This window comes from Papilio machaon, chromosome 29, assembly GCF_912999745.1.
Source record: "Papilio machaon chromosome 29, ilPapMach1.1, whole genome shotgun sequence".
NCBI lineage: Eukaryota > Metazoa > Arthropoda > Insecta > Lepidoptera > Papilionidae > Papilio > Papilio machaon.
This window is the reverse complement of record NC_060014.1, coordinates 63,989-91,298: the sequence shown is the minus strand read 5'-3', so window position 1 is coordinate 91,298 and position 27,310 is coordinate 63,989. Positions and strand designations below refer to the sequence as shown.

Sequence of the window (27,310 nt, the reverse complement as noted above, 5' to 3'; positions counted from 1 at the left end):
TAGGTAGGTAGGTAGGTAGGTAGGTAGGTAGGTAGGTAGGTAGGTAGGTAGGTAGGTAGGTAGGTAGGTAGGTAGGTAGGTAGGTAGGTAGGTAGGTAGGTAGGTAGGTAGGTAGGTAGGTAGGTAGGTAGGTAGGTAGGTAGGTAGGTAGGTAGGTAGGTAGGTAGGTAGGTAGGTAGGTAGGTAGGTAGGTAGGTAGGTAGGTAGGTAGGTAGGTAGGTAGGTAGGTAGGTAGGTAGGTAGGTAGGTAGGTAGGTAGGTAGGTAGGTAGGTAGGTAGGTAGGTAGGTAGGTAGGTAGGTAGGTAGGTAGGTAGGTAGGTAGGTAGGTAGGTAGGTAGGTAGGTAGGTAGGTAGGTAGGTAGGTAGGTAGGTAGGTAGGTAGGTAGGTAGGTAGGTAGGTAGGTAGGTAGGTAGGTAGGTAGGTAGGTAGGTAGGTAGGTAGGTAGGTAGGTAGGTAGGTAGGTAGGTAGGTAGGTAGGTAGGTAGGTAGGTAGGTAGGTAGGTAGGTAGGTAGGTAGGTAGGTAGGTAGGTAGGTAGGTAGGTAGGTAGGTAGGTAGGTAGGTAGGTAGGTAGGTAGGTAGGTAGGTTAGGTTAGGTTAGGTTAGGTTAGGTTAGGTTAGGTTAGGTTAGGTTAGGTTAGGTTAGGTTAGGTTAGGTTAGGTTAGGTTAGGTTAGGTTAGGTTAGGTTAGGTTAGGTTAGGTTAGGTTAGGTTAGGTTAGGTTAGGTTAGGTTAGGTTCCACGGACCTGCTCGGTTGTCCGAGTGGGCGGAGAGGTGAACTCCGACGTGGCGCGTCCCCGGGTGGTGGATAGGGGAACGCCCCGGCCTTCTGCCGGGGTAGGGCTTCGGCCCCGCGAACCAAACACTGGTAGGTTAGCTAGGGTAAGCTAGGTTAAGTAGGTTAAGTAGGTTAGGCTGCGGGTCCCTTGTGGGCCCGCAGAAAAGAGGGCGGCGCTCGCCACAAGGCGAGCGTCTATTAGGTTAAGTTAGGTTAGGCGGGCCCCATGCGAGCCCGCACATTAGGTTAGGCTGCGGGCCCCTTGTGAGCCCGCAGAAAAGAGGGCGGCGCTCGCCGTAAGGCGAGCGTCTATTAGATTAATTAGTTATGTAAGTTAGGTTAGGGTGCGGGCCCACTTGTGGGTCCGTACAAGAGAGGGCGGCGTCTCGCCGCAAGGCGAGCGCCTTTTAGGGTTAGTTTAGAGTAGGCTAGGTTAAGTTAGTTAAGGTAGGTTAGGGTGCGGGCCCACTTGTGGGTCCGTACATGAGAGGGCGGCGAACCCGAGCTGAGTAACTGCCCTTTTCAGGGCAGCGAAAGGTGAGGGTGAGCCTTGAGTGTGGTGGGTGGCGCGGCCCACTAGGGTCGCGGCCGTCGGTCGGGACGTGGGAGCACGACCTCGGTAGCACTCTGCTTGCAGAGCTGTTATGCGATGGCGTGTGATCCTGCGTCCCATCGCGTAATCCCGGTGGCCATCACCGGGACCGCGGGCCCCTGTCTTGATCAAGACGGGGGCCAAGAGGTGGGTCTCTATAAACCCTGGCGGCACCAGCGGGGGAGGCGGGGATTCCGAACCTGCATTGCACGGTGTCGTCTTGAGGAGCGCCTAAGGGCGCAGAGAGGGCCCCTCCCGGGGCGGTCAGTGGGGCGTCGCGGTGGCAAGCTCACGCGATCCCGTGGCGCCCCACAGTATGGCCATGAGGGAACAAGGAGGTTTAGTGGGTATGCTCCCATTCGGGGAGAGAATCTCACATAACTCGCGTGTCTTCCCCGAGGCACGGAGTATGCATTAAGCATTCCTCCTTGTATAAAAAAAAAAAAAAAAAAAAAAAAAAAAAAAAAAAGGTTAGGTTAGGTTAGGTTAGGTTAGGTTAGGTTAGGTTAGGTTAGGTTAGGTTAGGTTAGGTTAGGTTAGGTTAGGTTAGGTTAGGGGTGCGACCACGGACCTGCTCGGTTGTCCGAGTGGGCGGAGAGGTGAACTCCGACGTGGCGCGTCCCCGGGTGGTGGATAGGGGAACGCCCCGGCATATTGCTGGGGTAGGGCTTTTTTCGCCCCGCGAACCAAACGCCAACAAACCCGTAAGTCCGCACTGAGCGGAAACGGGGGCTCTGCGCACTGAGCGTGGGGCCGCGAGGAAGAAAACCTCTATAAAAAATTACCCGGTGGTGACACCACACTTGGCCGCCCACTGGTCTTTATGATCGGTGGACGCCAAGTAGACCGTAAGTCCGCACTGAGCGGAAACGGGGGCTCTGCGCACTGAGCGTGGGGCCGCGAGGAAGAAAACCTCTATAAAAAATTACCCGGTGGTGACACCACACTTGGCCGCCCACTGGTCTTTATGATCGGTGGACGCCAAGTAGACCGTAAGTCCGCACTGAGCGGAAACGGGGGCTCTGCGCACTGAGCGTAGGGCCGCGAGGAAGAAAACCTCTATAAAAAATTACCCGGTGGTGACACCACTTGGCCGCCCACTGGTCTTTATGATCGGTGGACGCCAAGTAAACCGTAATCCGCACTGAGCGGACCGGGGGCCCTGCGCACTGAGCGCGGGGCTGCGAGGAAGAAAACCTCTCTAAAAAATCACCCGGTGGCAACACCACACTTGGTCGCCCACCGGTCTTTATGATCGGTGGACGCCAAGCAAACCGTAATCCGCACTGAGCGGACCGGGGGCCCTGCGCACTGAGCGTGGGGCTGCGAGGAAGAAAACCTCTCTAAAAGACACCACACTTGGTCGCCCACTGGTCTTTATGATCGGTGGACGCCAAGTAAACCGTAATCCGCACTGAGCGGACCGGGGGCCCTACGCACTGAGCGTGGGGCTGCGAGGAAGAAAACCTCTCTAAAAAATCACCCGGAGGAGGGCACGCCTTCAGGGCGGTGCGGGGCGCGACGTGCACCGAGGTGCCGCCGTGCGCAGTGGAGGGGTGTCTTCCCGCGGGGCTATGCCGGACAGGGCCTCCCATACCGGACAGGCCCGCGGGGAACACCAGCGGACCCTAAGGGGTCGTAGGATGGAGGGCCTTCAAGGTCCTCGGCGCGGCAGGGTCGGTTTGAGTCTTCCGTAAGGCCAAATCAGGCCAGGTCGTGCAAACATCGGAGTGCGGCAGCACTATAAACTGCAGCGGACTTCGGTCGGAGGATGACGGCCTTCAAGGCCGTGCGGGACCTCACCCTGTACCAAAGGCGGTTTCCGGTGTCCGACAACACTGGAAAAAGTAAAAGTAAATGATGGCATCTCCCAAAACACAACTACCCCAGGAGGGTACCTCCGGCACCGCCGGGGGAGAATCCCTCCCCGTGGCTTCGGCCGCGGGCTGCCCCTCGTACTCTGGGGGGGGCAAGGACTGCCTTTCAAATACGACAACAACGACGACCCAGGCTAGGATTATGGAACTGATAGCAAGAGATTTGGACTCAGAAGTAACGAGGCGCCCATCACTGGATGGCGCCGAATTAAAGGAGGTGAGAGTGCGGCTGGAGCGCGTTCCGATCGCGGCGTCTAACGCCCCTCGACAGCGCCTACCGGCACTCAGTGATACGTCGGACTCCGACATGGAGGTTGAGGCACCGGAGAACCGTGCAGACCGGCACCCTGGACAATGGGGGAGTCTTGGACGGAAACGACACCGGGATACAGTCGCCGCACCAGGCGACACAGAGACGGGACCCTCGCCCAAAGTGGCAGGTACAAGGAAAGGCCGAGGACGGCCACCGACAACTGGTGAATACGTTGGGCTCGCCAAGGCGAAACAGGAGCTGGCAGAGGCCACCCGTCGCCAACTAGAGTGGGAGGCGGAGAAAGATGTCGCCGAGCTAACGATGGGGCTACGGTCGACCAGAGCGGGGGTCCGACTTTCAGAGACCTCCGCATCTGAACCGGACGATGAAGGCGAGTTGGGCTCCGCAGAATTAGGCGGTCAAATAGAGCTTGGCGCAGCGGCCGTGGCGGCCGTCTGCGAAAAATCAAACAATCTGAAAGGCACATCGAAGAAAGCTCTTAAGGAGGCGGTAGCGCAGATCCGGGCGGCGGCAAAATGTCTGACGTCACGGAACGTTAATGAGGAGACGAGACTGTTGCGAGCGGCCAACTCCCGCCTACAGGCGGAAATGGCCGCACTAAAGAAGGAAGTGGCGGAATTGAAGGCGTGCGTGTCGCAGGCGGGGACGACACCTAAACCCGCCACAGCGACATGCTCGCAATCACCAGAGGAGGAACTGGAGAACCGAATCCTGAGCAGGCTCTCGGACCGGCTCAACGCTCGAATAGACGGGCTAGAGCCGCGCCTGAATCCGGAGCCTCGCCTAAGACCGGCACTGGCTCATGACAGACGCGAGGCGGAAGCCAGACCACCCCCGGCAAGCCGTCCACGCCAAACACCGGAGATGACCCAGGCGGAATTGCCTGAAGTGCGCCTTCCTGAAACAGTCCAATCGGGCTGGATCAAGGTTGGCGCAAAAGGAAAGAAGAAGGCGCCGACCTCTACATCGGCGCCGGCCGCCGCTTCCTCTTCTGCCGCGGCCCAACCCGCCCATCCGGGCCAAAAGGCGAAGACGAAAAGGAAGGCCAATAAAAAGAAGGATAAGATTAATAAACAAGAGACGGGACGCCCCCTCCCGCCGGCGCCTGCTTCCATGAAGGAGACCATGGCGTCGGTGGTTAAGAGGGGCCTCAGAGAAAAGGCGCCGACTACCACCAGATCGGCGCCCTCGACGGAGAAGAAGAGGCAAATGAAGGCCAAACCTACGCCTAAGCTGCGGCCCCCCAAGACCTCGGCAGTCGTGGTGACCTTACATCCCACGGCTGTGGAGAAGGGGGTCACATACGCCAAGGCTCTGGCGGAGGCGAAACAAAAAGTTAACCTCAAGGATTTGGAAATAGAGAGCGTCCGCTTCAAGCGGGCGGCAACCGGGGCGTCCATCATCGAAATCCCCGGTGCCACTAGCGCGCCAAAGGCAGACCTCCTCGCGGAGAGGCTTCGCGAGGTCTTCGGGAACGGAGGCGACATCACCGTCTCCCGTCCAACGAAAATGTCGGAGTTGATAGTAGCGGGACTTGACGATTCCGTAACTAAGGAAGAGGTGACAGCTGCGGTTGCGGCCAAAGGTGGATGCGCGGCCAACTGCATTAAAGTAGGCACACTCCGCCAGGAGAGGTCCGGTCTATTTGCCGTGTGGGTTTCCTGCCCCGTTGAAGCCGCCAAGAGGGTGGTTGAGGGGAAGCTCCTCGTCGGATGGGTCTCGGCCAGGGTGAAGCTCCTTGAACGAAGGGAGCTAAGGTGCTTCAAGTGCCTTCACTCTGGCCATGTCAAGGCGCGGTGTACTGCGGAGGTCGACCGGGGGCTTCAGTGCTACCGGTGCGGCCAGTTGGGACACCGCTCCGCAGAGTGTCATGCTGCCCCCCACTGCACACTGTGTGCGGAGGCTGGGAAAGCATCAAATCATCGCTTGGGGAGCAAGTTATGCTCGGCCCCCAAGAAAAGGATGTTCAGCAGGGTATTTGTTGCGAGCAGAGCCAGCCCGCAACAGGCACAACCACCACCGAGCGGTGAAGTAGAGATGGAGACCGATAGTACTACAAAATAATGACGACGACGGCTACTAAATACATGCAAGCCAACATCAACCACTGCGCCAGAGCTCAGGATTTATTGATCCAAAGCATGGTGCAGTGGTCGATAGATGTTACGGTGGTGACTGAGCCCTACTTCATTCCCACGAGAAACAACTGGGTGGGCGATGACGACGGGCTGGCGGCAATCGCGGTGTCAAGCGACGTCGTTATAAGGAGGTCTCGGAAAGGTCGAGGAGTCGTTGCGGCGTTGTGCGGCGAGGTGATGGTGGTCGCGGCATATTTCTCGCCAAACCGGCCTCTCTCTGATTTCGAAGCATTTCTCGTGGAAATGGACTCGGTCCTGGCCTGGTGCCGCCCAAACCGGATCGTCGTGGCTGGCGATCTGAACGCTAAGTCCACGATCTGGGGGTGCCCTACCACGGATGCGAGGGGAGAATTGGTGGAGGAGTGGCTTGCCTCGAATGGGCTGGTCGTCCTGAACGTAGGGAACACGGAAACATGCGTGCGGATGCAGGGTGGCTCAATTGTAGACGTGTCCTTCGCCAGTACGGACCTGGCACGAACCGTCCGGGACTGGGCAGTCCTGGAGGGTGTGGAGACTTTGTCTGACCACAGGTATATTCGGTTTGATGTCTCCCCCCTCCCTGGCGGTTCCGGTCCCGGGCGTGTTGCGTCGTCGTCGGAGATCGGCCCGAGGTGGGCCCTCAAAAAACTTGACGGGGAAGCGGCGATCCAGGCGTCTCTGGTCGCAAGCTGGAACCCAACACCGAACGTGACGGAAGTAGAGTCCGAGTCGCGGTGGCTCCACGAAGCGGTCACGCACATTTGTGACGTCGCGATGCCCCGCGTGGTGCGGCCGCCGGCTCGGACGGCGGTGTATTGGTGGTCGGAAGATCTTGGTCGTCTTCGTGTGTCCTGCGTGTCAGCAAGGCGGCAATACTCAAGATATCGTCGTCGCCGTAGACGAAGCGGGCACACCGAGGAAGAGGAGAGGCGCCTCTACACCGCCTACCAGGACGCGAAAAAGGCCCTCAGGGTGGCCATCGCTGTTGCGAAGGAGGAGGCCTGGCAGGAGCTGCTGGCGTCGTTAGAAGTCGACCCCTGGGGTCGACCATATCGGCTCGTAATGAGCAAGCTCAGGCCCTGGGCCCCACCCCTAACGGCGAGCATGGATCCGGAGGTCCTGAACAGAGTGGTGGAGACCTTGTTCCCCTCCATGAGGGAGGATTTCGTTGCACCCAAAATGGTGTTTGCGCCAGCGACGTCAAATCGTGATGCGGACGGGGAAGTCCCGGAAGTGGAAGAGAGGGAACTGTGGGCGGCTGTGTCTCGGCTTCAGGCCAAAAACACCGCCCCAGGCCCCGATGGGATCCCCGGACGCATATGGGTCCTGGCGCTCAAGAATGGTCTAGATAGTAGGTTCCGAGATCTTCTCACCCGGTGCCTTAGAGAGAATATTTTCCCAGGCGAATGGAAGACGGGGAAACTCGTACTTATTGCGAAGGCAGGAAGACCGGCAGATTCTCCCTCGGCGTATCGCCCAATCGTCCTGCTCGGGGAGGCGGGTAAGCTTTTTGAGCGCGTTATTGCGACCCGCCTCACAGAACACCTCGACCGAGTAGGGCCAAATTTGGCAGACTGCCAGTATGGTTTCCGGCGCGGCCGCTCTACCATCGATGCTATTGCACGGGTGAGGGCCGTCGCCGAAGAGGAGGTCCTTAAGGGCGGCGTCGTCTTGGCGGTATCTTTAGATATCGCCAACGCTTTTAACACGCTGCCTCACGCTTGTATAATGGAGGCCCTACGTTTTCATGGGGTCCCGTTGTACTTGCGTGAGACGATTAAGGCCTACCTATCGGACAGGACAGTGGTATATCCCACAACCACCGGATTAGGACAAAGAAGAGCGTCGTGCGGCGTTCCACAGGGTTCCGTTTTAGGGCCACTACTGTGGAACGTCGGTTACGACTGGGTCCTTCGTGGCCCGACTCTCCGTGGCGTTAGCGTCGTCTGCTACGCGGACGATACACTGGTGTTGGCAAGGGGCAGTAGCTATCGGGAAGCGAGTGTGCTAGCTACTGCCGGAGTAGCCCAAGTAGTGGGCAGGATTAGAAGTCTGGGCCTGACGGTGGCCCTGGAGAAGTCCGAAGCCCTGTGTTTCCACGGGCCTCGCCGAGCGCCACCGCCAGGCGCTCATCTGATTGTGGGCGGAGTTTCCATCGGCGTCGGGTCCACAATGAAGTATCTGGGAGTTGTACTCGACAGCCGGTGGAACTTCCAAGAACATTTCCGGCAGATGGCACCGAAACTCGCGCGCACCTCGTTCGCCCTGAGCAGGTTATTGCCTAATCTGGGCGGACCGAGCGCGAGCTGTCGTCGCCTCTATGCCGGAATTGTCAGGTCGATGGCGTTATACGGAGCCCCTATCTGGGCGGATGCCCTCGAGCGCCGCAATAAAGCCCAACTGCGCAGATCGCAGAGGGTAGTGGCGCTCCGAGCGGCTCGTGCATACCGCACCGTGTCGTTGGAGGCGGCATGCGTACTAGCTGGGACTCCCCCATGGGAGCTGGAGGCGTCGGCGTTGGCGGAGGTCTACTGGAAATCCGCCGACGCCAAAGGTCGGGGGGAGGTTCCAAGTGGAGAGGAACTCGGAGAGTGGCGACGGAGCGCAAGGGACACTGTCCAGCGCTGCTGGCTCGAACAGCTGAGCCAGCCGGGAGCGGGTCACCGTACCATAGCGGCGATTCGCCCCGTTCTCAAAGAATGGTTGACGAGACGATGGGGTGCACTCTCATATCGCCTAGTGCAGGTCCTTTCGGGGCATGGCTGCTTCGGGAGGTACCTGTGCAACGTGGCCAGACGGGAGCGCACTCCGCAGTGCCGATTCTGTGATGCCGCGGAAGACGACGCGGATCACACATTGACGTTCTGCACAGCATGGGCTGAGGAGAGAGCCGTGCTTGTGCACCAAATAGGAGTTGACACCTCGCTGCCGGCCGTCGTTTCTGCGATGGTCGGCAGTGAACCCGGATGGAGTGCCGTCGCCGCCTTTTGCGAGGCGGTGATGAAGAAAAAGGAAGAGGACGAGCGGCGCCGGGAGGATGATCCGGAGGAGGATCCCGTGCGCCGCCGCCGACCGATGCGCCGACGCCGGGCTTTTGCCCAGGCGTCTTAATAGTTTTATTTTTACAAAGACGTGTTGGTCGGTGCCGGGTTGGGGGACCTGGTAGGAGTAGGGCGGCAGTTCTCCGTCGCCCACTCGGAGGTGGTTAATGTGGCCATGTGCGCCACGAGAGGTGGGTCCTAAAAGGACAAACGCTCTGCCGGGACAAGGATAAGGGAAACTGTCACCTTAGCCCGGCACAAGCGGGATGGCGGTTTCGAGGAGTTTTGGTCGGTAGTAGCCCCTCCGGTCATATTACGGGCCGGGGGAGCGGCTGAGTCTGACACACCTGCCCGCTCCCTCCCCCGAGCGGGTGGACGGCTCATAAACGGGTTTCTCCTCGTAAAAAAAAAAAAAAAAAAAAAAGGTTAGGGGTGCGATCCACGGACCTGCTCGGTTGTCCGAGTGGGCGGAGAGGAGTACTCCGACGTGGCGCGTCCCCGGGTGGTGGATAGGGGAACGCCCCGGCTTCGGCTGGGGTAGGGCTTCGGCCCCGCGAACCAAACTCTAGGGTCGGTCATCGTGTTGGGTGTTGCACATGACCGACCCACCTGGAGAGGGCCGTCAGTGGTGGGTCACAGCAGTGACTCCGCCCTGACCATGCCCAACCGGGGTCGCACCGGCAGATGCGACGTGGTGGGGCCGCGGGGGGTGTGGGTGGGTACTGGTTTATCCTGCCCATCTTACAGCCCTCGTGGCCGGATGTGGGGTGAGGTCGTGGGGGCTGTGGGTGGGTACTGGTTTATCCTGCCCCCTGCGGCCCTCATGGCCAGATGAGGTGATGTATGAATGTGTGATGGAGAGGCCGAGGGGGGATACTGGTTTTCCAGTCCCCTCTGCGGCACGTAGAGTAGGGCGAGGGCGGGACCGGTTGGCCCCGCCGGTGGGGGCTGGGGTGGTAGGACACAAAAGATCCTGCCTCTCTGGCTTTCACCACTTAGGGAGAGGCGCTTCGGCGTCAGACGCGCGGCCCGAGCTTTGGTTATGGCTCAGCTGGTACAAAGCTCGGGTCATTGCGTTAAGGTGGGCATGAGGGTTTTTAGTGGGTATGGCTGAACGACTGTAGGCGAGTCCCACACTCCCTGCGCCATTGCACTGCCCGGCGCAGGGGTACGGAAGTGTATTTTCCCTCGTTACAAAAAAAAAAAAAAAAAAGGTTAGGGGTGCGATGGCCAGTGACCTCCTCGTGGTGCACCCTGGAAACTCCCGAACGTCTTTAGGGAGGCTAACAACTGGCTAGGGGGGGGTATCCGCGGGGCTACACCGGACAGGGCCACCCATACCGGGCAGGCCCGCGGAATTTGGGGAGGGCGGCCCCGGCGTGCACTAACCTGCCGTCGGGGAGGGGTGGGGGGGGCATCCGTCCGCAACTAGGGAGGGTACGTCGACCTCCCTAGAAGTTCCGTAGACCTAGTGGCTTTGGGGGGGCTTTTTCTTTTTTGTTTGTTTTTCTTGCATTTTTTGTTTTGGTCTTTTATATTTTTTGGTTATGTTTTGTTTGTTAAGGGGAATTCCGCAACGACCCCGTAGAAGCGGCGCTATGGGTATGCGGGGCCACTAGGAGCGGAGCGCTTGCCTTAACCGGCCGGCGCGCGAGAAGGAAAACTCTAACAACCCGACAGCGAAGTCGTTAAAACCTGTGGACACCTGGCGCCCTCCACAGTATGCAGCCTTTCTCGCCGGAATGGTGTTACCCGGGGGTCGACATTTTTATCACCGTACTCGTGGGAACAATATGGAGACAAGCAAACAAACAAAAAAACCGGTAGAGTTGGAGGAGGTAGCGAAGAAGGAGTTGAGAGTGGTGTTGACGCGCACCCCTGTGCCAGTTGCGCGCTTATCGGAGTCGGACTCGGACTCGGCGACCAGTTTCATGTCGGTCGCGAGTCGAGCGGGATCTATGGAGAGCCTGTATTCAGGCAGATCTTGGGGTGAGGGCCGCGGAAAAAAGCGGCCTCTTGAGGAGGGTCCAGAGGGCAGCACTCGCTCTCCGGGCAAAAGGAAGGGACGCGGTCGTCCACCAACCACAGGAGAGTACGTGGGGTTGGCGGCGGCAAAACAAGCCTTTTTAAAGGCTCAAGAAGAGGAGATGAAAGCCCGCGCTGAGGCTGAGCTCTTGGACTCAGTGGCAGAGGCACGCAGGACTCGCTCGACACTGTCCCCGGCGTATTCGCCGGAGCTTGTTCTTGGTGAGCCTGCAAATCCCGATGGTGACACGGCGACTTCAGTCCTGAAAAGGATAGGGGCAAGCCTAGAAATAGTGGAGAAGGTGGCGAATAAGTCGTCGAACCTAAAAGGCACCTTCGTGCGAGCGCTGCATGACGCCGTTAAGGCTATTAAAGAAGACTGCACAGCGCTCGCACAGAGGACGCTCTCGGAGGAGACCCGGGCTCTACAAGAAGATAATGCGCGCCTACGCAAGGAGCTCGAAGTTGTGCAAAAACAAATGAAGGAGATAATAGAGCAGATGCGCAATGCCCCGCAGGCGGCGCAATCTCATGACATCGAGGAGATGGAAGCACGAATCATCCGACGGTTCAATGCCCGACTGGAGGGGCTGGAACCGCGGCTGAATCCAGAACCGCGTATCAGGCCTCCCCTGGCCTCTAGTAAGAAGCCGTCTGCGGCACCAACGGCCACGACATATACATCGGCCTTGATGGCCTCAGCGGGTCCTGTGGCTGGCCCGTCTCGTGCGGCCCCCGCGGCTGGCTCGTCTCGCACGGCCCCCGCGGCTGGCCCGTCTCGTGCGGCCCCTGCGGCACCAGCGGCTCCCGTGGCTGGCCCGTCTCGAGCAGCCCCTGCGGCTCCCGCAGTACCTGCGGCCCCTAAGGCTGGCCCGTCTCGGACGATCAATGCGGCTCTCCCGGCTCCCGGGGGTCCTGCAAAAACAAAGAAGAAAAGCAAGAAAAAGAAGAAAGGACCTGCGACAGTTGCAAAGCCACCATCGGCTACCGCAGCTGCTGCGCCAACCCGCCCCACTAACCCGGACGAACTACAGGAGAACTGGGCGTGGGTGAAGGTGGGCAAAAATGGAAAGGCCGAGAAGGCGACAAAGGTGCCCACGACATCCAGGGCACCTCAACGGCGGAACGCTGCTGCACCTGCGCCGCGCAAATTAAAAGCGCCGCAATGCTCTGCGGTTGTCGTCACGTTGACCGAAGGCGCGGTGAAGAAGGGCCTCACCTATAGTGCCGTCCTCAAAGAGGCTAAGGAGAAGTTGGATCTCCAAGAGACCATAGGAGTCGAGTCGGTCCAATTCCGCAGGGCGGTCACCGGGGCCACCATCATCTGCGTCCCGGGGGCCACCAGTGCTCCGAAAGCGGACATCCTGGCGCAGAAGCTCCAAGAGCTCTACAAAGACGACACAATTAAAATTTCCCGACCTGAAAAGTCTGTTGACATCAGGATCGACGGACTGGATGATGCAACGACAACGGAAGAGATCAAACAATGCATCGCCAAAAAAGGAGAGTGCACACCGGACCAAGTCCGAGTTGGTTCGTTAAGACCCAACAAATCGGGCATGTTTAGTGTGTGGGCCTATGTCCCAATCACCGCGGCGAAAAAGCTCGCCACCGGACGATTTCTAGTGGGCTGGGTTGCGGCGAGAGTAACAGTCGGCAGAGCGAGGGATCTCCACTGCTACCGTTGTCTGGAGAAGGGCCACGTGGCGAGTCGTTGTGCAGCGGAAGACCGTAGCCGACAGTGTTATAAGTGTGGCCAAGAGGGACACAAAGCGGCGTCTTGCTCGTCGCAACCCAATTGCGTCCTTTGTGCGGCGGCGGGCAAAGACGCCAAACATCGATTGGGAAGTGCAAATTGCTCGGCACCCAAAAAACCGATTTCGAGAAGATCGCTGGTATCCCACCGCAGCGCTGCCCCACCGAGCGGGGAACAGATGGAGATCGCCGAAGCTGTCACTAATTAATGGCTGTACAGCTTTTACAAGCAAATCTGAATCACTGCGCCAGAGCTCAAGATTTATTGATCCAGAGCCTGGCGCAGTGGACGATTGACATTGCGGTGATTTCGGAACCGTATTCGGTTCCGAACAGAGGCAATTGGGTGGGAGATCTCGATGATTTAGTGGCCCTTTACACCCAAGTCGACCACCCAATTGCCTCACACAAAAAAGGAAGAGGGTGCGTAGGCGTCAAGTCTGCCGACGTCGCGGTGATTGGAGTATATTGCTCGCCGAACCGGTCGCTGGCGGACTTTGACGCCTACCTAAACGAGGTCAGTGCCCTCATTCAATGGGGGCAACCGCTGGACATCGTCGTGGCCGGGGACCTAAATGCTAAATCGAGAGCTTGGGGTTCCCCGGTCTCGGACTGTCGCGGCGATCTATTGCTGGAGTGGATGGCCCAGCACAACTTGGTGCCACTAAATACGGGCACGGAGCACACGTGCGTGCGCATGCTGGGTGGTTCTATCATAGATGTCACATTTGCGAGCCCCGCCCTAGCATGTCGCGTGCAGAATTGGAGGGTCCTGACTGGGGTGGAGACACTGTCGGACCACAGGTACATCCGCTTCGAAGTTGTCTCCTCCCCATCCGGGGCCCAGACCAGACGAAACACCCCTGCTCCCGCCGGGAATGGACAAATGTGGTCCCTAAAATCGATGGACAAAGAAGTAGCTGAACTTGCCACCATTGTCGGCACATGGTCCCACAAGATGGAGGGAAAAGAGATTACTGAAGGCGTGAACTGGCTGACCGAGACATTGGCGCATATTTCCGATAGCGCCATGTCGAAGGTTCGGCCAGTGCAACATCGGAGAAATCGGGTCTACTGGTGGTCGGCAGAGCTATCGCGGTTGCGAGCTGTGTGTGTGGCTGCCCGCCACCAGTACGCTAGATACCGCAGACGTCGCGCAAGGGAAGAGACTGAGGAGCGGCGTCTCTACGTCTTATATCAAGATGCCAAGAAGGCCTTGAGATCTGAGATCGCCGCCTCCAAAGACCGGGCCTGGGAGGAATTTCTGGGCAGTCTGGAGTTGGACCCATGGGGCCGGCCGTACAAACTCGTCATGAGTAAGCTGCGCCCCTGGGCTCCTCCTCTGTCTTCGACTCTGGACCCGGCGCTACTAACATCTATAGTGACCACACTCTTTCCTCCCAGTGCCCGAAGCACCGGATTCGACTTCTCCGGCTCGATACCGCCCGGTTCTGTCCCGGAGGTATCCGAGTCGGAGCTCCACATGGCTAAGACGAAGATGCAGTGCAAGCGCACCGCCCCAGGTCCCGATGGGATTCATGGGCGGCTGCTTGCACTAGCATTAAACCACGGAATTGACGACGCACTTAGGTCACTACTGACCAAATGCCTAAACGATGGAAACTTCCCGTCAAAATGGAAAGTGGGAAAACTGGTCCTACTGAGGAAACCCGGGAAACCGGAGGACAGCCCAGCAGCCTATCGTCCAATAGTGCTGCTTGATGAGGCCGGCAAGCTGTTTGAGAGGGTGATTGCCGGCCGCATCAATCAACATCTCTCCTCAGTAGGGCCAGACTTGGCGGATTCCCAATTTGGCTTTAGGCGTCAACGGTCCACGGTAGACGCCATTGCCCATCTCCGGAACGTATGTACAGAGGCGACATCTCAGGGTGGGGTGGTGGTTGCAGTCTCGCTTGACATAGCGAATGCCTTCAACACCCTGCCCTGGGACAGTATAATGGCGGGGCTAGAACACCACAGGGTCCCCCATTACCTAAGGAGAATCGTAGGTTGCTATCTTCAGGATAGAAAAATACTATACCCTACTAGGGACGGCTGGGAGAGCCACATTGTGTCGTGTGGGGTTCCACAGGGGTCGGTCCTCGGGCCGCTCCTGTGGAACATTGGCTATAACGCGGTGCTGCGGGGAGTGTTAGTCCGCGGCGTACAGCTTATATGTTACGCGGACGACACACTCGTCGTAGCTACCGGCTCCGACTTCAGGGAGGCCAAACTGCGGGCCACAGCCGGGGCCTCACAAGTCACGGCGAAGATCCGCAGTTTGGGTCTCAAGGTCGCCCTGGATAAATCGGAAGCGATCTGCTTTCATGGAAGTAGAAGAGCGCCCCAGACGGGACTAGAAATAGTGATCGGTGGTACTCCCATACCAATCCGCGGTACCTTAAAATACCTCGGGTTGGTACTGGACTCGAAGTGGACCTTCAGGCCGCACTTTGCGGCCCTAGCTCCCAAATTGGACGCCACGGCAGCCGCTTTAACACGCATACTGCCCAACATCGGTGGCCCAAGTAGCAAAAGGAGAAAGCTTTATGCGATGATGCTGAGATCAAAGGCCCTATACGGATGTCCGGTTTGGGCCGGCGATCTCTGCCCGCAAAACAGGACTCTACTGCGGCGGTCCCAACGTGCTGTGGCCATCAGGGTGGCCAGGGCGTACCGCACGGTGTCTTTCGATGCCGTGTGTGTTATTGCCGGGCTCCCACCATGGCACTTGGAGGCCGCCGCCTTAGCGGATGTTTACTGGAGAAGAGACTGCAGCAGGAGAAATGGTGAGGAACCTCCCTCCCTCCCTCCCCCTCCCTCTCCCCTCCTCCCTCCTCCTCCTCCTCCTCCTCCTCTTCCTCCTCCTCCTCCTCCTCCTCCTCCTCCTCCTCCTCCCCCTGAACTAGTTCAGGAGTGGAGGGACCAAGCCCAGAGAAGAACCACGCAGACATGGAGCGATGAGTTGAGGATGTCTGTGGCGGGCAAGTGGACTTTGGACGCTGTCCGCCCCAGACTCCGAGACTGGTTAGACAGGCGGTGGGGGCACCTCTCCTACCGGCTGGTGCAGATGCTGAGTGGCCATGGCTGCTTTGGCAAATATCTGCACCAAATAGCCGGTAGGGAACCTACACCTCGGTGCCACCACTGTCCTGCAATAATTGATGACGTGGCACACACTATATTTGACTGCCCGGCATGGGAAACCGAAAGGCGACCTATAGCCCACATTCTGGACACGGCGACACTGACTGGAGTGCTCGACAGTATGCTGCGTAACGAGCACGACTGGCGGGCATTCCAACAGTTTGCAGAAAACATTCTAAATATTAAGGAAGAAGCGGAGAGGGTAAGAGAGGCTGACCCAGCATCCGCCCCTCTTCGTCAAAGGAGAACGGGCCGGCGCCGGCGCGCTTTCCATCGCCCGGCGTAGGCCATGTATATACATATTGGAGATTATATTTACAAATGTTTATATTTATATTTTATTTTATACTTAATATTTATATAGTTATTTGTGAATATAGATTGTAAGGAGTAGGTGTTATATATATTTAATATTTATACACACATAGTCATTTTAAGGAGATTATTTACTATTTATGTTATACACCTTAATTAATTAATCAATCAATTTTGTTGTTGTTATATGTAAATATGTAAATATCTGTAAATAAGTAGATTAATTAATTAAGGAGAGCTGCGCAAGCAGCAGCACAGGTGGCAACTCTGGTTAAGGCACTGCTGATACAGAGTGAAACCAATGTGTAAGGTGGGCACGAGGGTTTTTAGTGGGTATGGCCGAACGCCTGTAGGCGAGTCCCACACTCCCTGCGCCATTGCACTGCCCGGCGCAGGGGTACGGAAGTGTATTTTCCCTCTGACAAAAAAAAAAAAAAAAAGGTTAGGTTAGGTTAGGTTAGGTTCCACGGACCTGCTCGGTTGTCCGAGTGGGCGGAGAGGTGAACTCCGACGTGGCGCGTCCCCGGGTGGTGGATAGGGGAACGCCCCGGCATATTGCTGGGGTAGGGCTTTTTTCGCCCCGCGAACCAAACGCCAACAAACCCGTAAGTCCGCACTGAGCGGAAACGGGGGCTCTGCGCACTGAGCGTGGGGCCGCGAGGAAGAAAACCTCTATAAAAAATTACCCGGTGGTGACACCACACTTGGCCGCCCACTGGTCTTTATGATCGGTGGACGCCAAGTAGACCGTAAGTCCGCACTGAGCGGAAACGGGGGCTCTGCGCACTGAGCGTGGGGCCGCGAGGAAGAAAACCTCTATAAAAAATCACCCGGTGGTGACACCACACTTGGCCGCCCACTGGTCTTTATGATCGGTGGTCGCCAAGTAGACCGTAAGTCCGCACTGAGCGGAAACGGGGGCTCTGCGCACTGAGCGTGGGGCCGCGAGGAAGAAAACCTCTATAAAAAATTACCCGGTGGTGACACCACACTTGGCCGCCCACTGGTCTTTATGATCGGTGGACGCCAAGTAGACCGTAAGTCCGCACTGAGCGGAAACGGGGGCTCTGCGCACTGAGCGTGGGGCCGCGAGGAAGAAAACCTCTATAAAAAATTACCCGGTGGCAACACCACACTTGGCCCCACTGGTCTTTATGATCAGTGGACGCCAAGTAAACCGTAATCCGCACTGAGCGGACCGGGGGCCCTGCGCACTGAGCGTGGGGCTGCGAGGAAGAAAACCTCTCTAAAAAATCACCCGGTGGCAACACCACACTTGGCCGCCCACCGGTCTTTATGATCGGTGGACGCCAAGTAAACCGTAATCCGCACTGAGCGGACCGGGGGCCCTACGCACTGAGCGTGGGGCTGCGAGGAAGAAAACCTCTCTAAAAAATCACCCGGAGGAGGGCACGCCTTCAGGGCGGTGCGGGGCGCGACGTGCACCGAGGTGCCGCCGTGCGGAGTGGTGGGGTGTTCTTCCGCGGGGCTACGCCGGACAGGGCCTCCCATACCGGACAGGCTCGCGGGAAACACCAGTGGACCCTGAGGGGTCGTAGGATGGAGGGCCTTCAAGGCCCTCGGCGCGGCAGGGTCGGTTTGAGTCTTCCGTAAGGCCAAATCAGGCCAGGTCGTGCAAACATCGGAGTGCGGCAGCACTATAAACTGCAGCGGACTTCGGTCGGAGGATGACGGCCTTCAAGGCCGTGCGGGACCTCACCCTGTACCAAAGGCGGTTTCCGGTGTCCGACAACACTGGAAAAAGTAAAAGTAAATGATGGCATCTCCCAAAACACAACTACCCCAGGAGGGTACCTCCGGCACCGCCGGGGGAGAATCCCTCCCCGTGGCTTCGGCCGCGGGCTGCCCCTCGTACTCTGGGGGGGGCAAGGACTGCCTTTCAGATACAAACACAACGACGACCCAGGCTAGAATTATGGAACTGATAGCAAGAGATTTGGACTCGAAGGTGACGAGGCGCCCTTCAATAGAAGGCGTCGAACTAAAGGAAGTGAGAGTGCGGCTGGAGCGCGCTCCCATTGCGGCGCCTAGCGCCCAACAACAGCGCATACCGACACTCAGTGACACGTCGGAATCCGACATGGAGATTGAGGCACCAGAGAACCGTGCAGACCAGCACCCCGGACAATGGGGGAGTCTTGGTCGGAAGCGGCATCTAGCCGCCGCGGCAGGCGATATAGAGACGGGTCCCTCGCCCAAAGTGGCAGGAACAAGGAAGGGCCGAGGGCGGCCGCCTACAACAGGAGACTACGTTGGGCTCGCCAAAGCGAAACGGGAGTTGGCATTGGCCACCCGGCGACAACTCGAGTGGGAAGCGGAGAAGGACGTCGCCGAGCTTACGATGGGGCTGCGATCGACCAGAGCGGGGGTCCGACTCTCAGAGACCTCCGCATCTGAAATAGAAGACGAAGATGAGCTGGGCTCAGTTGAACTCGGCGGACAAATTGAGCTTGGCGCAGCGGCAGTGGCGGCCGTCTGCGACAAATCAAGTAACCTAAAAGGGACCTCTAAAAAGGCGCTTAAGGAGGCGGTTGCGCAGATCCGGGCGGCGGCAAAACGTCTAACGTCACGGAACGTCAATGAGGAGACGAGGCTCCTGCGAGCGGCCAACTCCCGCCTACAGGCGGAGATGGCTGCACTAAAGAAAGAGGTGGCTGAGCTGAAGGCGTGCGTGTCGCAGGCGGGGGTGTCACCCAAACCCGTCACAGCGGCATGCCCGCAACCCACGGAGGAGGAATTAGAAAACCGGATCTTGAGCAGGCTCTCGGACCGGCTCAACGCCCGAATAGACGGGCTAGAGCCGCGCCTAAATCCGGAGCCTCGCCTGCGACCGGCACTGGCTCATGACAGGCGCGAGGCGGAAGCCAGACCACCACCCCCGGCAAGCCGTCCACGCCAAACACTGGAGACTACCCAGGCGGAATTGCCTGAAGTGCGCCTCCCTGAAACAGTCCAATCGGGCTGGATCAAGGTTGGCGCAAAAGGAAAAAAGAAGGCGCCTACCTCTACATTGGCGCCGGCCGTCGCTTCTTCTTCTTCCGCCGCGGCCCAATATGCCCATCCGGGCCAAAAGGCGAAGACAAAAAAGAAGGCCGCTAAAAAGAAGGGCAAGGCCAAGAAACCAGAGACGGGACGTCCCCTCCCGCCGGCGCCTGCTTCCATGAAGGAGACCATGGCGTCGGTGGTTAAGAGGGGCCTGAGAGAAAAGGCGCCGACTACCACCAGATCGGCGCCCACGACGAAGAAGAAGGGGCAAGAGAAGGTCAGGTCCTCGCCTAAGCTGCGGGCCCCCAAGACCTCGGCAGTCGTGGTGACTCTACATCCCACGGCTGTGGAGAAGGGGGTCACATACGCCAAGGCTCTCGCTGAGGCAAAACAAAAGGTGAACCTCAAGGACCTAGAAATTGAGAGCGTCCGCTTCAAGCGGGCGGCAACCGGGGCGTCCATCATCGAAATCCCCGGTGCCACTAGCGCGCCAAAGGCGGACCTCCTCGCGGAGAGGCTTCGCGAGGTCTTCGGGAACGGAGGCGACATCACCGTCTCCCGTCCAACTAAAATGTCGGAGATGATAGTGGCGGGACTAGACGATTCCGTCACAAAAGAAGAAGTCACAGCCGCGGTCGCGGCTAAAGGCGGATGCGCGGCAAACTGTATCAAAGTTGGCACACTCCGCCAGGAGAGGTCCGGTCTATTTGCCGTGTGGGTTTCCTGCCCCGTTGAAGCCGCCAAGAGGGTGGTTGAGGGGAAGCTCCTCGTCGGATGGGTCTCGGCCAGAGTGAAGCTCCTAGAACGAAGGGAGCTGAGGTGCTTCAGGTGCCTTCACTCTGGCCACGTCAAGGCGCGGTGTACTGCGGAGGTCGACCGGGGGCTTCAGTGCTACCGGTGCGGCCAGTTGGGACACCGCGCCGCAGAGTGTAATGCTGCCCCCCACTGCACACTGTGTGCGGAGGCTGGGAAGGCAGCTAACCATCTCTTGGGGAGCAAGATATGCTCGGCCCCCAAGAAAAGGATGCTTAGGAGAGTATTTGTTGCGAGCAGAGCCAGCCCGCAACAGGCACAACCACCACCGAGCGGTGAAGTAGAGATGGAAACCGAAAGTACTTCAAAATAATGACGACGACGGCTACTAAATACATGCAAGCCAACATCAACCACTGCGCCAGAGCTCAGGATTTATTGATCCAAAGCATGGTGCAGTGGTCGATAGATGTTACGGTGGTGACTGAGCCCTACTTCATTCCCACGAGAAACAACTGGGTGGGCGATGACGACGGGCTGGCGGCAATCGCGGTGTCAAGCGACGTCGTAATAAGGAGGTCTCGGAAAGGTCGAGGAGTCGTTGCGGCGTTGTGCGGCGATGCGATGGTGGTCGCGGTATATTTCTCGCCAAACCGGCCACTATCCGAATTCGAGGCATTCCTAGGGGAGATGGACTCGGTCCTGGCCTGGTGCCGTCCAAACCGGATCGTTGTGGCTGGCGATCTTAACGCAAAGTCCACGGTCTGGGGATGCCCTGCCACGGATGCGAGAGGAGAACTGGTGGAGGAGTGGCTCGCCTCGAATGGCTTAGTTGTTCTGAACGTGGGGAACACGGACACATGCGTGCGGATGCAGGGTGGCTCCATTGTGGACGTGTCCTTCGCCAGTGCGGACCTGGCACGAACCGTCCGGGACTGGGCAGTCCTGGAGGGTGTGGAGACTTTGTCCGACCACAGGTATATTCGGTTTGACGTCTCCCCCCTCCCTTGCGGTTCCGGTCCCGGGCGTGTTGCGTCGTCGTCGGAGATCGGCCCGAGGTGGGCCCTCAAAAAACTTGACGGGGAAGCGGCGATCCAGGCGTCTCTGGTCGCAAGCTGGAACCCAACACCGAACGTGACGGAAGTAGAGTCCGAGTCGCGGTGGCTCCACGAAGCGGTCACGCACATTTGTGACGTCGCGATGCCCCGCGTGTTGCGCCCTCCGGCTCGGACGGCTTTGTATTGGTGGTCGGAAGATCTCGGTCGTCTTCGTGTGTCCTGCGTGTCAGCAAGGCGGCAATACTCCAGGTACCGTCGTCGCCGCAGACGAAGCGGGCACACCGAGGAAGAGGAGAGGCGCCTCTACACCGCCTACCAGGACGCGAAAAAGGCCCTCAGGGTGGCCATCGCTGTTGCGAAAGAGGAGGCCTGGCAGGAGCTGCTGGCGTCGTTGGAGGTCGACCCCTGGGGTCGGCCATATCGGCTCGTAATGAGCAAGCTCAGGCCCTGGGCCCCACCTCTAACGGCGAGCATGGACCCGGAAGTACTGGTCAGAGTAGTGGAGACCTTGTTCCCCTCGATGAGGGAGGAATTTGTGCCGCCATCAATGGTGTTTTCGCCAGCGACTTCAAATCGCGATGCGGACGGGGAAGTCCCGGAAGTGGAAGAAAGGGAACTGTGGGCGGCTGTGTCACGGCTTCAGGCCAAAAACACCGCCCCAGGCCCCGATGGGATCCCCGGACGCATATGGGTCCTGGCCCTAAAGAACGGACTGGACGACAGGTTCCGAGCCTTCCTTACTCGGTGCCTCAAGGAACATACTTTCCCAGACGACTGGAAGACGGGGAAACTCGTACTGATTGGAAAGGCAGGAAGACCGGCAGATTCTCCTTCGGCGTATCGCCCGATAGTCCTGCTCGGGGAGGCGGGTAAGCTTTTTGAGCGCGTTATTGCGACCCGCCTCACAGAACACCTCGACCGAGTAGGGCCAAATTTGGCAGACTGCCAGTATGGTTTCCGGCGCGGCCGCTCTACCATCGATGCTATTGCACGGGTGAGGGCCGTCGCCGAAGAGGAGGTCCTTAGGGGCGGCGTCGTCTTGGCGGTATCTTTAGATATCGCCAACGCTTTTAACACACTGCCTCACGCCTGTATAATGGAGGCCCTACGTTTTCATGGGGTCCCGTTGTACTTGCGTGAGACGATTAAGGCCTACCTATCGGATAGGACAGTGGTATATCCCACAACCACCGGATTAGGACAAAGAAGAGTGTCGTGCGGCGTTCCACAGGGTTCCGTTTTAGGGCCACTACTGTGGAACGTCGGTTACGACTGGGTCCTTCGTGGCCCGACTCTCCGTGGCGTTAGCGTCGTCTGCTACGCGGACGATACACTGGTGTTGGCAAGGGGCAGTAGCTATCGGGAAGCGAGTGTGCTAGCTACTGCCGGAGTAGCCCAAGTAGTGGGCAGGATTAGGAGTTTGGGCCTGACGGTGGCCCTTGAGAAATCCGAGGCCCTGTGTTTTCACGGGCCTCGCCGAGCGCCACCACCGAGCGCTCAATTGATAGTGGGCGGAGTTTCCATCGGCGTCGGGTCCACAATGAAGTATCTGGGAGTTGTACTCGACAGCCGGTGGAACTTCCAAGAACATTTCCGGCAGATGGCACCAAAGCTCGCGCGCACCTCGTTCGCCCTGAGCAGGTTATTGCCTAATCTGGGCGGACCGAGCGCGAGTTGCCGTCGCCTCTATGCCGGAATTGTCAGGTCGATGGCGTTGTACGGAGCCCCTATCTGGGCGGATGCCCTCGAGCGCCGCAATAAAGCCCAACTGCGCAGATCGCAGAGGGTAGTGGCGCTCCGAGCGGCTCGTGCATACCGCACCGTGTCGCTGGAGGCGGCATGCGTTCTAGCTGGGACTCCCCCATGGGAACTGGAGGCGTCGGCGTTGGCGGAGGTCTATTGGAAAACCGCCGACGCCAAAGGTCGGGGGGAGGTCCCCAGCATGGAAGTGATCGAAGAGTGGAGAAGAAGCGCAAAGGACACTGTCCAGCGCTGCTGGCTCGAACATCTGAGCCAGCCGGGAGCGGGTCATCGCACCATTGCGGCGATCCGCCCCGTCCTACGAGGATGGTTAACGCGACGGTGGGGCGCGCTCTCATATCGCCTAGTGCAGGTCCTCTCGGGGCATGGCTGCTTCGGGAGGTACCTGTGCAACGTGGCCAGACGGGAGCGCACTCCGCAGTGCCGATTCTGTGATGCCGCGGAAGACGACGCGGATCACACATTGACGTTCTGCACAGCATGGACTGAGGAGAGAGCCGTGCTTGTGCACCAAATAGGAGTTGACACCTCGCTGCCGGCTGTCGTTTCTGCGATGGTCGGCAGTGAACCCGGATGGAGTGCCGTCGCCGCCTTTTGCGAGGCGGTGATGAAGAAAAAGGAAGAGGACGAGCGGCGCCGGGAGGATGATCCGGAGGAGGATCCCGTGCGCCGCCGCCGACCGATGCGCCGACGCCGGGCTTTTGCCCAGGCGTCTTAATAGTTTTTATTTTACAAAGACGTATTGGTCGGTGCCGGGTTGGGGGACCTGGTAGGAGTAGGGCGGCAGTTCTCCGTCGCCCACTCGGAGGTGGTTAATGTGGCCATGTGCGCCACGAGAGGTGGGTCCTAAAAGGACAAACGCTCTGCCGGGACAAGGATAAGGGAAACTGTCACCTTAGCCCGGCACAAGCGGGATGGCGGTTTCGAGGAGTTTTGGTCGGTAGTAGCCCCTCCGGTCATTTACGGGCCGGGGGAGCGGCTGAGTCCGACACACCTGCCCGCTCCCTCCCCCGAGCGGGTAGACGGCTCATAAACGGGTTTCTCCTCGTAAAAAAAAAAAAAAAAAAAAAAAAAAAAAGGTTAGGTTAGGTTAGGTTAGGTTCCACGGACCTGCTCGGTTGTCCGAGTGGGCGGAGAGGAGTACTCCGACGTGGCGCGTCCCCGGGTGGTGGATAGGGGAACGCCCCGGCTTCGGCTGGGGTAGGGCTTCGGCCCCGCGAACCAAACTCTAGGGTCGGTCATCGTGTTGGGTGTTGCACATGACCGACCCACCTGGAGAGGGCCGTCAGTGGTGGGTCACAGCAGTGACTCCGCCCTGACCATGCCCAACCGGGGTCGCACCGGCAGATGCGACGTGGTGGGGCCGCGGGGGGTGTGGGTGGGTACTGGTTTATCCTGCCCATCTTACAGCCCTCGTGGCCGGATGTGGGGTGAGGTCGTGGGGGCTGTGGGTGGGTACTGGTTTACCATGCCCCCTGCGGCCCTCATGGCCAGATGTGGTGATGGATGGATGTGTGATGGAGAGGCCGAGGGGGGATACTGGTTTTCCAGTCCCCTCTGCGGCACGTAGAGTAGGGTAGAGGGCGGGACCGGTTGGCCCCGCCGGTGGGGGCTGGGGTGGTAGGACACAAAAGATCCTGCCTCTCTGGCTTTCACCACTTAGGGAGAGGCGCTTCGGCGTCAGACGCGCGGCCCGAGCTTTGGTTATGGCTCAGCTGGTACAAAGCTCGGGTCATTGCGTTAAGGTGGGCATGAGGGTTTTTAGTGGGTATGGCTGAACGACTGTAGGCGAGTCCCACACTCCCTGCGCCATTGCACTGCCCGGCGCAGGGGTACGGAAGTGTATTTTCCCTCGTTACAAAAAAAAAAAAAAAAAAAAAGGTTAGGTTAGGTTCCACGGACCTGCTCGGTTGTCCGAGTGGGCGGAGAGGTGAACTCCGACGTGGCGCGTCCCCGGGTGGTGGATAGGGGAACGCCCCGGCTTTCTGCCGGGGTAGGGCTTCGGCCCCGCGAACCAAACACTGGTAGGTTAGCTAGGGTAAGTTAGGTAAGGTTAGGTTTAGTAGATTAGGGTAGGGCGGCGTCTCGCCACAAGGCGAGCGCCTACTAGGTTAGTTAGGTTAGGCTGCGGGCCCACTTGTGGGCTCGCAGAAGTAGGGAGTAGTTAGGTTAGTTAGTATAAGATAGGTAGGGTAGAACGGCGTCTCGTCGCAAGGCGAGCGCCCATTATTAGGATAGTTTAGTTAGTTAGTATAAGTTAGGTTAGGCTGCGGGCCCACTTGTGGGCCCGTAAAGGAGAGGACGGCGTCTCGCCGCAAGGCGAGCGCCTTTTGAGAGATGAGCCCGAACTTAGTATCATTGCCTAACCACCAGATCTCCTCCTAATGGTGACCTGGCTAAGAGAAAAGTGAGGGCGATTCTGCAGGTGGAGGGCGCAAGCCCGATGCCGGGGCGGCGCGACCACCAGATCTAGCCACTCTGGTCGTGGGTCGCGGCCGTCGGTCTTAAGTTAGTTTAGAGTAGGCTAGATTAAGTCGGTTAGTTGCTAATTAGATTAGTTAGTTAGGCTAGGCTAGTTAGGTTAGGCTGCGGGCCCACTTGTGGGCCCGCAAAGGAGAGGGCGGCGTCTCGCCGCAAGGCGAGCGCCTTTTGAGAGATGAGCCCGAACTTAGTATCTGTCTATGCCAGACTGGTGACCTGGCTCAGAGAAAGGTGAGGGCGATTCTGTAGGTGGAGGGCGCAAGCCCGATGCCGGGGCGGCGCGACCATCAGAATTGGTCGTAGGTCGCGGCCGTCGGTCTTAGAGTAGGCTAGGCTAAGTTGGTTAGATAAGTTAGGCTAATTAGATTAGTTAGTTAGGCTAGACTAGTTAGGTTAGGCTGCGGGGCCACTCGCGGGTCCGCAAAGGAGAGGGTGGCAAACCCAAGCCGAGTACCTGCCCTTTTCAGGGCAGCGAAAGGTAAGGGTGAGCCTAGTGTGGTCGATGCGACCTGGTGGGGCCGCGGGGGGTGTGGGTGGGTACTGGTCTATCCTGCCCATCTTACAGCCCTCGTGGCCGGATGTGGGGTGAGGTCGTGGGGGCTGTGGGTGGGTACTGGTTTACCATGCCCCCTGCGGCCCTCATGGCCAGATGTGAGGTGATGTATGGATGTGGGATGGAGAGGCCGAGGGGGGGTACTGGTTTTCCAGCCCCCTCTGCGGCACGTAGAGTAGGGTAGAGGGCGGGCCGGTTGGTTCCGCCGGTGGGGGCTGGGGTGGTAGGACAAAAAAGATCCTACCTCTCTGGCTCTCACCACCTAGGGTGAGGCGCTCTCAGCGCCAGACGCACGGCCCGAGCTTTGGTTAAGGCTCAGCTGATACAAAGCTCGGGTCACCGCGTTGAGATGGGCATGAGGGTTTTTAGTGGGTATGGCTGAACGACTGTAGGCGAGTCCCACACTCCCTGCGCCATTGCACTGCCCGGCGCAGGGGTACGGAAGTGTATTTTCCCTCGTTACAAAAAAAAAAAAAAAAAAAAAAAAAAAAAAAAAGGTTAGGTTAGGTTCCACGGACCTGCTCGGTTGTCCGAGTGGGCGGAGAGGTGAACTCCGACGTGGCGCGTCCCCGGGTGGTGGATAGGGGAACGCCCCGGCACATTGCTGGGGTAGGGCTTTTTTCGCCCCGCGAACCAAACACCAACAAACCCGTAAATCCGCACTCAGCGGAAACGGGGGCTCTGCGCCTAGCGCGGGGCCGTGAGGAAGAAAACCTCTATAAAAAATTACCCGGTGGTGACACCACACTTGGCCGCCCACTGGTCTTTGATCAGTGGACGCCAAGTAGACCGTAAGTCCGCACTGAGCGGAAACGGGGGCTCTGCGCACTGAGCGTGGGGCTGCGAGGAAGAAAACCTCTATAAAAAATTACCCGGTGGCGACACCACACTTGGCCGCCCACTGGTCTTTATGATCGGTGGACGCCAAGTAAACCGTAATCCGCACTGAGCGGACCGGGGGCCCTGCGCATTGAGCGTGGGGCTGCGAGGAAGAAAACCTCTATAAAAAATTACCCGGTGGCGACACCACACTTGGCCGCCCACTGGTCTTTATGATCGGTGGACGCCAAGTAAACCGTAATCCGCACTGAGCGGACCGGGGGCCCTGCGCATTGAGCGTGGGGCTGCGAGGAAGAAAACCTCTCTAAAAAATTACCCGGTGGCAACACCACACTTGGCCGCCCACCGGTCTTTATGATCGGTGGACGCCAAGCAAACCGTAATCCGCACTGAGCGGACCGGGGGCCCTGCGCACTGAGCGTAGGGCTGCGAGGAAGAAAACCTCTCTAAAAAATTACCCTGTTTGGGGAGGGGAGGGATGTTCCGCGGGGCTATACCGGACAGGGCTACCCATACCGGGCAGGCCCACGGAACATCGGTGGACCCGTTGGGTCGGGCTATTGGACGAGGATGTGTGGCTTGGACGAGGATGTGTGGCAGCACAGAAACTTGCAGAGGACTTCGGTCGGAGGACGGCGGCCTTCAAGGCTCGCGGAACATCGGTGGACCCGTTGGGTCGGGCTATTGGACGAGGATGTGTGGCTTGGACGAGGATGTGTGGCATCACAGAAACTTGCAGAGGACTTCGGTCGGAGGACGGCGGCCTTCAAGGCTCGCGGTGCGGCAGGGTCGGTCAAAAAAAAAAAAAAAAAAAAAAAAAAAAAAAAAAAAAAAAAAAAAAAAAAAAAAAAAAAAAAAAAAATAATAATAATAATAACCGGCCACCCTGTCGGGCAAATAGTCGAGGACGTGTGGCATCACGATAAAAATGTAGA

At 58.4% G+C, this 27,310-nt stretch overlaps 2 protein-coding genes across 2 annotated transcripts; both read left to right on the top strand.

The window, feature by feature from the left end:
• The first annotated feature begins 3,232 nt into the window (after positions 1-3,232).
• LOC123722701 lies at positions 3,233-5,587 on the top strand. The gene has a single exon (XM_045685175.1). It carries the CDS (start codon positions 3,233-3,235, stop codon positions 5,585-5,587), a length of 2,355 nt encoding a protein of 784 aa, XP_045541131.1.
• Positions 5,588-17,700: 12,113 nt separating this feature from the next.
• On the top strand, positions 17,701-20,055 carry LOC123722700. The gene has a single exon (XM_045685174.1). The coding sequence runs from the start codon at positions 17,701-17,703 to the stop codon at positions 20,053-20,055; it is 2,355 nt and encodes a 784-aa protein (XP_045541130.1).
• The last annotated feature ends 7,255 nt before the right edge of the window (positions 20,056-27,310 follow it).